This window comes from Scylla paramamosain, chromosome 32 (genome assembly GCF_035594125.1).
Source record: "Scylla paramamosain isolate STU-SP2022 chromosome 32, ASM3559412v1, whole genome shotgun sequence".
Classification (NCBI taxonomy): Eukaryota; Metazoa; Arthropoda; class Malacostraca; order Decapoda; family Portunidae; genus Scylla; species Scylla paramamosain.
The window spans coordinates 4,963,755-4,976,254 of NC_087182.1; the positions used below are offsets into that span (position 1 = coordinate 4,963,755).

The window sequence follows — 12,500 nt, forward strand, 5'->3', positions numbered from 1 at the left end:
ATGTAAGAAGTGTAAGAAGGAAAAAAAGATTAATAGAGAATAAGGAATAGGAAAGAGATGAAGGGGTGATGAAAGGAGAGGAAATAAAAAAAATGTAAATGATGCAGGAAGGAAGAAAAGGAAAATACGTGAGACAAACAGAGAAAGTAGACGAGAAAGTAAAGAGAAAAGAAAGATAAGTCAGAAGAAATAAGAAAAATATATGAGCAAGAAGATAAATAAAGGAACTAAATAAGAGAAAGAGATAGAGAAGAGAAAGGGAAACTAAGGTAATTAAGAAGAATATGATAAAGGAACTAAATAAGAAGGAAAAAGAGATAAGAGAAAGGGGAACTAAACCAAGAGAGAGAGAGAGAGAGAGAGAGAGAGAGAGAGAGAGAGAGAGAGAGAGAGTTGCAAAGAAAAATATAAAGAAAGTAAAAATAAATAAATAAAGGGAAACTAAACCAAGCAATTAAGAACGAAAAAAAATGTAGGAAAGAAAACAAACAAGAGACAAACAAGAGAAAAGGAAAATAAACAAATAAGAAAAAAATAAAGAAAACGAGAAAGACGAGAGAAACGGAAACTAAAATAGAAATCAAAGTAAAAAAAAATAATAAAATCAGGGAAAACGGGACGAGAGACAAGAGAAGGGGAAATAAAGGAGGTGAATAGTGGAAGAGACAAGGAAAGTGATGGGAAGGGAACATGACGCTCTCTTGTCCCTTCCCACCACAACAGAACGGATGGGACTGGGTAACAGGAGCCAGAGGGGACGAGAATCACATCAGAGGGGAGAGGAGAGAGAGAGGGGAGGGGGAGAAAAGAGGGGAGGGGAGAGGGGAGGTGTTATTACCCAGAAATCAAGTGGGAAATGAAGGAAAAGGGGAACATGACCTGGGGCCTTTTTAACTAGGGGAAGGGAGGAGTGAGGCAGGTCAACTCAGGTCAACTCAGGTCAGGTGTTGGTGTAGGTCGGGTGTGTATTTTGGGTTATATAGTTAAGGTTTTTCATACGTGGCTGAGTTGTTTAATTAGGTTAGGTTTGGCTAGACTAGAGTAGGTTAGGCCATGTTAAGTTAGGTTATGTTAGGCTAGAATACGTTAGGTCAGGTTAGGTTAGGTCATGTTAGGTTATATTAGGTTAGGTTATGTCGCGTTAGGTTAGGTTAGGTCATGTTAGGTTATGTTATGTTAGGTCAGGTTAGGTTACGTTAGGTTAGGTCAGGTCATGTTAGGTTATGTTAGGTTAGCTCACGTTAGGTTAGGTTGGTTACGTTAGGTTAGATTATGTTATGTTAGGTCAGGTTAGGTTAGGTTAGGTTAGGTCACGTCAGGTTAGGTTAGGTTTGGTCACGTCAGGTTAGGTTAGATTAGGTTAGATTATAGTACTTTATATTGCGTTAGATTAGATAAGCTTAGGTCAGGGTAAGTTATGGGTTTCTTTTGTTGTATTGGGTTAGATAAGGTTAGATCAAATTAGGTCATGTTCTTCTTAAGTTAGATAATGCTATGTTAGATTAGATTAAATTATGTTAAGTTCCAGTGTTTTTTTTAGTATGTTATGTTAGATTATGTTAGCTTTTTTAGGGTAGGTTAAATTGAGTTATGTTCAGGCCATGTTCTTAAATTAGTTTACATTAAGTTGGAAGGCTACGTAGATTAGATCGAGTTAGATAAGGTTAAGTTCTTATGTTATGTAATGTTAGAGTATATTGAATTATGTTGGTTTAGTTTACGTGTTTATGTTGTTAGGTTAAGTTAGATTATATTACACTATATTTGCTTTGGTAATGTTTTATATTTCGTTAAGTTAAGCTAGATTATATTAAATTATGTTTATTTCGCGTTCTTGTGTTCCGTTATAAGTTAGGTTTAGATTATAGTAAATAGTTTTTGATTGGGTTACGGTCTTATCTTCCGTTTGGTTAATTAAGTTAGATTATATGACATTACGTTTGGTTTGGTTATGTCCTTGTGTTTGGTAAGGTTAGGTTAGGTTCTTGTCATTCTGGGTGAGTCTTTAAGGGTGAGTGGTAATGTTGCCGCGGTAATGCTACGCTGCTGCTGTCCTGGCAATGTGCATAGATTTATCAGCCTCAACTTCCGCCCTTGCTCCTCCCCCTGCCTGCCGTCACCTCTCATTGGCGATCCTCCCTACACACACACACACACACACACACACACACACACACACACACACACACACACACACACACACACACACACACACACACACACACACACACACACACACACACACACACACACACACACACACACACACACACACACACACACACACACACACACACACACACACACACACACACACACACACACACACACACACACACACACACACACACACACACACACACACACACACACACACACACACACACACACACACACACACACACACACACACACACACACACACACACACACACACACACACACACACACACACACACACACACACACACACACACACACACACACACACACACACACACACACACACACACACACACACACACACACACACACACACACACACACACACACACACACACACACACACACACACACACACACACACACACACACACACACACACACACACACACACACACACACACACACACACGCAATTTCCTGTAATTTTTTTATTTTTCGTATTTCAAAAAGCACTTTATTTTTCGATGTCAAATCATCAGAGCTGGGAGTGATTTATGAGAGAGAGAGAGAGAGAGAGAGAGAGAGAGAGAGAGAGAGAGAGAGAGAGAGAGAGAGAGAGAGAGAGAGAGAGAGAGAGAGAGAGAGAGAGATGTAAAATTGTTAAATATCAATATCATCATTACCACCACCACCACCACCACCACCACCACCACCGCCACCACCACCGTATACCAAAAAAAAAAAAAAAAATCATTCCTGCATTCCAAATTCAAACGTACGAAATAAATCACGTCACACATTATACACCAGCCCACATGCGATAAATTGTCACCTGTCCCGCCCCACACCTGTGCATTCCCACCTGATTTACCTGCCACAATAGAGAAGTCTGCGTCTGTGTCTGCATCAGTGTCTGCGTCCGTGTTCCTCTTTGTCACTGTTCCTCCTTGTCCTCCTTCACTGATTCACTATAAGACTTTTTTCTATATATTTTCACTGATTTATTCGACTTTTTTTTTCTTTCCTTTTTTTTTCTTTTTTTAAGGGAATGGTATTGTGAGTGAGGTCTTTCTATCTTTCTATTTTTTCTCTGCCCTAGATCTCTCTCTCTCTCTCTCTCTCTCTCTCTCTCTCTCTCTCTCTCTCTCTCTCTCTCTCTCTCTCTCTCTCTCTCTCTCTCTCTCTCTCTCTCTCTCTCTCTCTCTCTCTCTCTCTCTGTTTTTTTCCTGTCTATCTCTTTTTCGCCTTAAGTCTCTGTCTCATTTTTTTTTCCTAAGTCTCTCTGTCTCTCTTTTTCTGCCCTAGTTCTCTCCCTTTTTTTGTTATCGGTCTCTTCTTTCTTTTTTTGCTATAGGCCTTTTTTATTCTCTCTCTCTCTCTCTCTCTCTCTCTCTCTCTCTCTCTCTCTCTCTCTCTCTCTCTCTCTCTCTCTCTCTCTCTCTCTCTCTCTCTCTCTCTCTCTCTCTTCCCCCACCTCTTTCCCTGGTACGTGAGAAAAATGCATTAAAACCTTACACTTCAGTAGGTGTTCTCGTTAGTTACCCCTTTAACATCGTCACGTATAATGGTGGCTTCATATTCTCTGTTACGCTTACACTTTACTCCGTTAAGGTCACTTCACAACTCTTTTTCCTTTTATTTAACTTTTTTTTATTTTATTATTCTCAACTTATACTTCAATATGTGTTTTAGTGAAATGCCTCCTACTTTTCGTCATCATTCTTACATTAATCTCTTATTTTTACTATCTTACGCTCACCTCACAATACTTTCTACTTTTTTTTTTAATCTTTTGTTTTATCTTTTATACTTATTTTTCAACATATGTTACTGTTAAATGCCTCTTACTTCTTTTTTTTTTCAGAATTCGTCTTACATTACATTTTCTTTTTCTCATTTTACCAGCTTACACTCCCCTCACACTCTTTTCTATCTGTTTTTTCTACCTTTTTATTCTTCACCTGTAATTTACATGACCACCAGTTCTTGTTAAATTCTTCCTACAAATCCTCATAATTTTAGTTTCGTATCTTACACGCACTCAATTTTCACCCTTTTACACTCACCTGATATTCTCTTCTACACTGCTCTTTTTACCTTTATATTTTCCTTCACTTTCACGTCAACGCCTGTCCTTGTTAAATGCGTCTTCATAATTTTAAAATATAATACATTCTCATCTTATCGTCTCTTACGCCCACTTCACATTCTCTATTCCCCACATTTTTTTTTATATTCTTCTACAACTGTTCCTTAATTAGCACACTCACCCCTTTTTTTTCTACACCCTTCCCCTACTATAAACTATAAACGCTTAAGACTAATATCAAGAGGGCAGGCTAAAAACACTAACAGGCTCCCGTTTTCTTTTACTACACATCAGCACTTCTTGGTATACTGTTCTATACTTCCTCTCGTCTGATACAGAACACCATACTGCAGAACACTCCCACTCCTCTCTTATACATTTTCCTGACGCTTCCTCCTACACATATTTTTCACCCTTTTTGGTTTTTGTACACTCAAACATCACGAATCCTCTCTGTTGTCTCTTATTACACTGGTGCAATCCTAAACTCTTCGTAACATTCGCTATATTGTTTTTCTGTTTTTTGACTGTGGTTTTTCTCTTATGTTTCCACGTCTTGTATTTATTTATATATACTGCACATTCATACTCCGCTTCGTTTCTATTTTCTCTCTTTTATCTTTATATATTATTGTATCTTTTTGTTGTTAAGTTAGTTTATCCCTTTTTGTGTGTTCTTGTATCTATTTTTCTGTTTTTTTTTTCCTATAACACTGATGCTATAACTATTTTGTTTCTCTTTGTCAGTTGGTTGGTTAGGTAGTTAGTCAGTCAGTCAGGGAGTTAGTTAATCAGTCATTCATGTAGAGAAGGAGTTATTTAGTTGGTTATTCAGTCGGTCATTCACTCAATCAGTCTGCCATTCAAAAAGTCAATGGATCATTCAGTCAGTCCGTTCATCTGTTAGACAAGAAATATCAGTCAGTCAGTCAGTTCATCATTCCACTAATCAGTCAGTGAATCAGTTAGTCAGTCAATCAGTCTATTTTTCCGCCTATCAGGAAGTCAATGAATCAGCCACTCAGCCAGTCAGTCTTTCATTCTATCAATCTAAACTGGAAACTTCATATCTCACCTGCTAAGACAGTTTCTATGGAATTGGGAGTCTCCGCCAATTTGTCTCACCCCTCAGGTGCTAACTCTACAGCGGCTTTATTCGTTCATGTATGGAGTAAGCTTCACAAGGGGGATTCCACTGATAGCAAGCTTTTAGACAGAGTGGAATCAAAAGCTTTTCGTCTTATCAACTCTTCTCTTCTAACTGACTGTTTTCAGCCTCTTTCTCATCTCCGCAGTGTTGCATCTTTTGCTCTCTTCTACCGCTATTTTAACGCTAACTGCTTGTGATCTTATTAGCATGCCTCCCCTCCTCCCGCGGCCTCGTTGCTTAAGACTTTCTTCTTTCTCACAACCCTATTCTGTCCACCTCTCTAGTGTAAGAGTTAACCAGTATTCTCTTTCCTTCATCCCTTTCTCTGGTAAACTCTGGAACTCCCTGCCTACTTCTGTATTTCTTCCTTCTATTTCAAGAGGGAGGTTTCAAAACACTTGTCCGCCATTGTTTGATTTTTCTATTTGGAATTCTCTATGGGACCTGGCATTAAGTAGATCTTTTTTTATACAATTTTTTGTTGCCCTTGGCCAGTGGCCTTCTTGCATAAAAAAAATAACTTCATTACTTGATTAACCAGCCAGTCAGTCAATCAGTCAATAAGTCAGTCAGCCAGTCAGTCTATATTAATTAATCAGCCAGTCAGTCAACCAGTCAGCCAGTCAGTCTGTGATAACACCACGAAGCTAAAGAAGATAGAAGAAACAAGAAAAGGAGACGGATGAATAAGGAGAATAAAAAAAAAAAAAACGAAGAAGAAAGCGGGTGTAAAAATGTATAGAAAATCTCCGTACCATGGCAGCAGCTTTGTTTAGATTGACGTGAGGCGACGAAAAGGCCACGGAGACCTGACCCAAACGGAAGAAGGTTATAAATATTAGGGACTGTGACCGTGGTGGGCGAGGGGGCCGGGCAGAGATGAAGAGGTCGGCTGAGGGAGATCATTCAATCGACCGGGAGAAAAATAACTATATGGGAACGTAGGTTAGCCTCTCGTGTTATTTTTAAAACATAGAATAACGGGTTCAGTGATTGACACATTGAAATAAGGAGGAGTTATCTTGTGTGACCGCTCCTTGCCTCGGATCACAAAACGGCTGTGTGTGTTTTAAACTTAGTGTTCTACTGAGGTGATGTGCGGTGCCTTGAAAGTATACAGGCCATGATTACATAGTACGAGTGTTAAAGTTTCATAAGAAGGGTGAAATGAATAGAAAAATAAGCCGTATAACTGTTGTCATTGCAAAGACTGTGAGTGCGTTGGCCAAGAAATAGCGCGATGAGGGACGCGAGGATGTGCCTCACCACAAACATGGTGGAGGGCCGCCTCAAAATGTCTGACAACACCTTACATGTTATAAAAAGACAAAGGTGTATCCTCAGCTTACAGCAAAAAAAAAAAAAAAAGGAAAGAAAGAAAAACGTGTGATGCAGTCTCAGTAATTATTTTATGAAGGTGAAAAGGAGGAAGTAATTTGTAGGATGTTTTTATGTTGGGATGTTTAGATATAGAATTTGTGTTTGATGTCCTGTGTATCTATGTGCAGTTTATCGACATTGAATTGCTGTGACATGAAATACAGGTACTTTTGTGAATGACTTGATGGAAACTTAATACCAAGTTGCTGAAGATGAACACCTGGAGATTATAATTGTACTTTAAATCACTGAAGGAAATGTAGAAAGTTTAACAGCGTATTGTATATTCCTCGTGGTCGCTACTTGACGGATAGAACTGACACAACCATGAAAAACTGTAAGCACGACAAATCAGTCAGCCAACCAGTCAGCCAACCAGCCAGTCAGTCAGCCAGTCATCCAGTCATCCTCTCACATTTACACTCTCACTTCCAGACATCTTCCAACCCTAAAGCATTTCCGTGTGAGCAACATGATCTCCCTCCTTCTCACCCTCCCTCTCTCCCTCTCTCTCCCTCCCTCTCCCTCCCTCTCCAGTTCGCCATTACACAACACCATTCGCCACTATCTTGTTCTCTCTCTCTCTCTCTCTCTCTCTCTCTCTCTCTCTCTCTCTCTCTCTCTCTCTCTCTCTCTCTCTCTCTCTCTCTCTCTCTCTCTCTCTCTCTCTCTCTCTCTCTCTCTCTCTCTCTCTCTCTCTCTCTCTCTCACGTGTTCCGTTCCGCCTCTCCCTCAGCACGTCTCTTCACTCTCCCTCTCTCTCCTTAACTCTCCCAAGGCATTCAAGTGTCTTCCTTGCAGGCACTTTAGGCGCGCGCTCACACACACACACACACACACACACACACACACACACACACACACACACACACACACACACACACACACACACACACACACACACACTTTTTTACGTAAGAGAAAGCTTCTGTCAGTGTCTGTGTCCAAAATTACACTGCGAAGAATATAAGAACATAAGAACACAAGGGAAGCTGCAAGAAGCCATCAGGCCTACACGTGGCAGTCCCTCTATAAGACATGCCTACCTATTTCCACCTATTATCCCCATCCATAAATCTATCTAATCTTAAGGCTTCCTGATGATTCGGCACTAACCTGATTACTGAGTCTTCCATTGATTTACTACCCTCTCTCTCTCTCTCTCTCTCTCTCTCTCTCTCTCTCTCTCTCTCTCTCTCTCTCTCTCTCTCTCTCTCTCTCTCTCTCTCTCTCTCTCTCTCTCTCTCTCTCTCTCTCTCTCTCGCTTACAGTCTATCGGTAACACGAATAAACGTAGAAATTAATCTCAGTATATGATGCCATGTAGAAGTCCTATCCAGTGTGTCAACCCCGTCAGCCGCGTCAGGAGACTCACCACGTCCCTGTAGGTGTAGGAGGAACGGCGGGACACAAAGGGCTCCGTCAGCACCAGCATCACCAGGAACATGATGATGAGCGCCGCCACCAGGTTCCTGTGCACCTTCAGGCGGTCACACTCCAGCGTCCTGTGGGGGAACATTGGAGTCTGTGAGTTGTGGCGGTGAGGAAATACTTCTTTGACATTTCGACAGTCTTAGATAACACAGACAGAGAAACGCAGGAGGAAGAAGTAAATTTGTATTCCTTTAACATTTCAACAGTCTTAGGTAACACAGACGGAGAAACATTGGAGGAAGAACCAGATCTGTATACCTTTAACATTTCGACAGTCTTAGGTAACGCAGACGGAGAAACATTAGAGGAAGAAGGAGATCTGTATTCCTGCAACGTTTCAACAGAGAGTCTTAGAAAGCACAGGATGGAGCAGGTCTATTTCTCTAACGTATCAACAGAGAACGTGTCTTAGAAAACAGAGAATGAAGCAAATCTTTTATTTCTGTAACGTTTCTGCAGAGGAAGAAACACACATAGGTTGAAGCAGCACCACATCTGTATTTCTATAACGTGTCAACAATGAGTCTTAGAAAACGGGTGGAAGGAGATCTGTATATATTCTCTAACGTTTTGACAGAAAAAAGAAAGGATGACGAAAGAGATCTGTTGTTCTCTAACGCCTCGACAGTCTTGGAAAACCCAGTTGAAGCGGTTCATTATTTGTCTAACGTTTCAACAGTCTTATAAAGCACAGATCAATCAGAATCTTCAACCATCGAAGCGTTAGAGGAGTTAGGTTCTGTTGCCTCATCCTGTGTATCCTCACCGCCACACTCCACTCCACTAATTGCGAGCTTGTTCAAGTCCCAAGATAGAATCCTCTGATATCCCTCATGCTTGTTCAAATCCCAAAACACTCATATTTATCTTAACTTTGCACTTAGAGGAAAAAGTTGTAATACGGAGGAGAAAAAATATTCTTCCTATTACAACATCAAACCAATACTCAATAAATCATCAGCAATGAATTAGAATATTGGACAGTATTCCCTTAATATTGTGATTTTAATGTTACCTGCGTTTCGCCTTTAAATTCAATGAAACTTACTCATCTTAATCCTTACGTAATCATAGCACATAAGAAAACCAGATAGAATTGAACCTGGGAAGTTGTTTCATTCACTTCATGTATGAGGGGGGAGGGGGGCTGACACAGAGCTACAGAAACTTTAAAGAGAAGCCCAGCGAGATGCCAGTCCCTGAAGGAGAGGGCCAGGAAGATTATCCAGAAAGGTAATCATAGAAGCGTCTCCTCCCTTATTGATGCAAAGATTAGACATATTTATAGACTGGGCTGACAGATGGAAATAGACGGGCGCTGATGTAGGGAGTGCCATGTGTAGGTCTGGTGGCTTCTTGCAGCTTCCCTCCCTTGTCTTGGGTTGTTCTTGTGTTAGCTGTAGTCTGATGAAGATGTTAAGGTATTCTTGTTTTTTGTATTTATTTATTTTTTTATTTATGTTCTTCTGAGTTGTTTGCTTCTGTTTTTTCTTTCTTTTTTTTCTTTTTTGCTTTGTTTTTTTTTCCTTTCTCACACCGATTCGTATTCCATGTGTGAGAGAAATAAACCGGTTTTACTATTCCTTGGTGAGTGTCTCTCTCTCTCTCTCTCTCTCTCTCTCTCTCTCTCTCTCTCTCTCTCTCTCTCTCTCTCTCTCTCTCTCTCTCTCTCTCTCTCTCTCTCTCTCTCTCTCTCTCTCTCACGGAATAGAACACTATTCTCCTCCCTTTCTCCTCTCTCCCCGTTTTTCATAATTGGATCCCTTTTCGATCTCCTTTCCCTCCCTCACTTCCTCCCTTCCCGCCCTCCCTCCCTCCTTCCCCCCTCTACCTGTCTACCTTGTACATTTCAAATTAATTATTCTACTTTGTCTCCTTCTTGATTCCTTGTTAAAAATGACAACCTCATCTCTCTCTCTCTCTCTCTCTCTGGAAAAAAGTACCGCATATCCTCCCTCTTTCCTCCACTTCCCTCTTTTTCCCCTTCCTTTTCATTCTACGTTCTTCCATCTTCCTCTTTTTCCCTTTCTCGTCTGTTTTTCTCCACTTCCCCTTCTTATTTCACTCCCTTTACGTTTATTTTTCCCCGCCTTCCTTTCTCTTCTCTTTCTCCTGTTTATCTTTCTCCATCTCTTTTTCCCTCTCATCTTTCACCTCTGTCTCTTCTCCCCTTACTTTATATTCTCCTCACTATGTTAGGTACGGGAGAGAGAGAGAGAGAGAGAGAGAGAGAGAGAGAGAGAGAGAGAGAGAGAGAGAGAGAGAGAGAGATGGGGGAAGGTGTGGTAAGGGTGAGAGGAAAGGGGAGAGAGAGGAAGTGGCAGAGGAGTGATGGAAGAGGGTATGGTAAGGGAGAGGTTTAAAGGAGAGAGAGAGAGAGAGAGAGAGAGAGAGAGAGAGAGAGAGAGAGAGAGAGAGAGAGAGAGAGAGAGAGAGAGAGAGAGAGAGAGAGAGAACTATTTAACCTTAACTTACACCCAAATGTCTCCCAGCTAACACGTAATCACAGAAAGCATTGCTAAATATAATTATAGATAACTTGTAACTTGGCTGTGGTTGGAGCCAGCAGGAGGAGATGAGCTGCTGTCACTGGGCGTTCCAATCCAGTGGCTGGCCGTGTTTTCGTAGCTAAGGCAGCTTCCTTGCGATCATCCAATAGTTCTGAGCTTTTAGGTTATTCTCAACTTAGCGAATGCGTCTTAAAAGGACTTGTGTTCATGACGGCTGGCAGACGACTGCTACCGAGGCACACAGGTTACGTGCTTCCTTGCTTCCCAGCTCGCCACTTCAGAAACAAAAGCTATACGCCTTTCGTTCACTTCTACCTTGCTTTTACTTAATTTAATAATTGATACTTAGTTTGTACTAGATTAACCTTCATTAACCTTTAACATAACTTTACAATTCATATACAAAATCACAACACAAACCAGTAATGCAGTGATGTGCGTGAAATTTCCACAAGGAGTGATGGGAGAGGAAGAGGTCAAGGTGACAGGTAAGGGGAGACGAGAAGGGAGAGAGGAAGAAGAGGGGAAGAAGAAAGGGTGAGGAGTGACACATTGAAGGGTAGTCATTAATTAAGATCACCTCTCTTCTCCTCCTCCTCCTCCTCCTCCTCCTCCTCCTCCTCCTCCTCCTCCTCCTCCTCCTCCTCCTCCTCCTCCTCCTCCTCCTCCTCCTCCTCCTCCTCGTCCGTAGATTAGATAGAGTAGCAAATCACGAACAGGCAGATAAGGGACAATATATCTGCTGCTGCTCGATCTTCCTTTCCTCCTCCTCCTCCTCCTCCTCCTCCTCCTCCTCCTCCTTCCTGCTTAATAATTCCTTATATTTCTTCTCTAAATATAAGAATTAAATGTCTTCTTTACTTCTGATGTTGTTCTTCTCTCTGTTCTCTCTTGTTTTTCTCCTTCCATTGTTCTTCTTTTTTGTTCTTGTCTCATACTTAAAAGCTGAGGCGCTGAAGGAGGAGGAGGAGGAGGAGGAGGAGGAATCTTAGTAGGTAATCTTGTTACGGAAAAACTATCTTTCTATTACGTGATCCTCCCAGCTTCCTTTCTTCCTATTAACACCTCCTCCTCCTCCTCTTCCTCTTGCTTCTTCTTCTAGTGGTTTTTCTTCTTAACGTCACTCTAGTTTCTCATTTTCTTTCCTTCAATTATTTCCTCCTCCTCCTCCTCCTCCTCCTCCTCCTCCTCCTCCTCCTCCTCCTCCTCCTCCTCCTCCTCCTCCTCCTCCTCCTTGTGTCACTCTATCTTCTCATAATCTTTGACTCTGTATTCATTACTCTATTTTTTCCTTCTTCCCTCCTCCTCCTCCTCCTCCTCCTCCTCCTCCTCCTCCTCCTCCTCCTCCTCCTCCTCCTCACACTCATTACCAGTAACACTAAATTCTTAACACCACTGAAATGTATCTTTTTTTCCCCCTCTCCTTATTTTCCCTCCCTCTCTCTCTCTCTCTCTCTCTCTCTCTCTCTCTCTCTCTCTCTCTCTCTCTCTCTCTCTCTCTCTCTCTCTCTCTCTCTCTCTCTCTCTCTCTCTCTCTCTCTCTCTCTCTCTCTCTCTCTCTCTCTCTCTCTCTCTCTCTCTCTCTCTCTCTCTTACTATTTCCCTCCTTCAGGACACAAAACTCAGAAGTATTTTTAGGTCTTAAGTCAAATGAGATACTGTTTAGCACGAAAGAGGGAGGGAGGGAGGGAGAGGGAGGAAGGGAGAGAGGAAGAAGGAAGGTACAAAAGAGAAAAGGAATGAAGGAGGATGTAAAGAGGGAAAGAGAAGG

General features: G+C 41.4%; 1 protein-coding gene across 1 annotated transcript in view; it reads right to left on the minus strand.

Annotated features, from left to right (window-relative positions):
- The window catches only part of LOC135088899 (corticotropin-releasing factor receptor 1-like), a 41,225-nt gene that overhangs the window by 11,780 nt on the left and 16,945 nt on the right, over nucleotides 1-12,500 (minus strand). Inside the window, exon 3 of the mRNA XM_063983964.1 lies at nucleotides 8,161-8,290. Within this exon, the coding sequence (XP_063840034.1) occupies nucleotides 8,161-8,232 (72 nt within the window). The 5' untranslated portion in view covers nucleotides 8,233-8,290. The remainder of the gene's footprint in view (nucleotides 1-8,160; nucleotides 8,291-12,500) is intronic.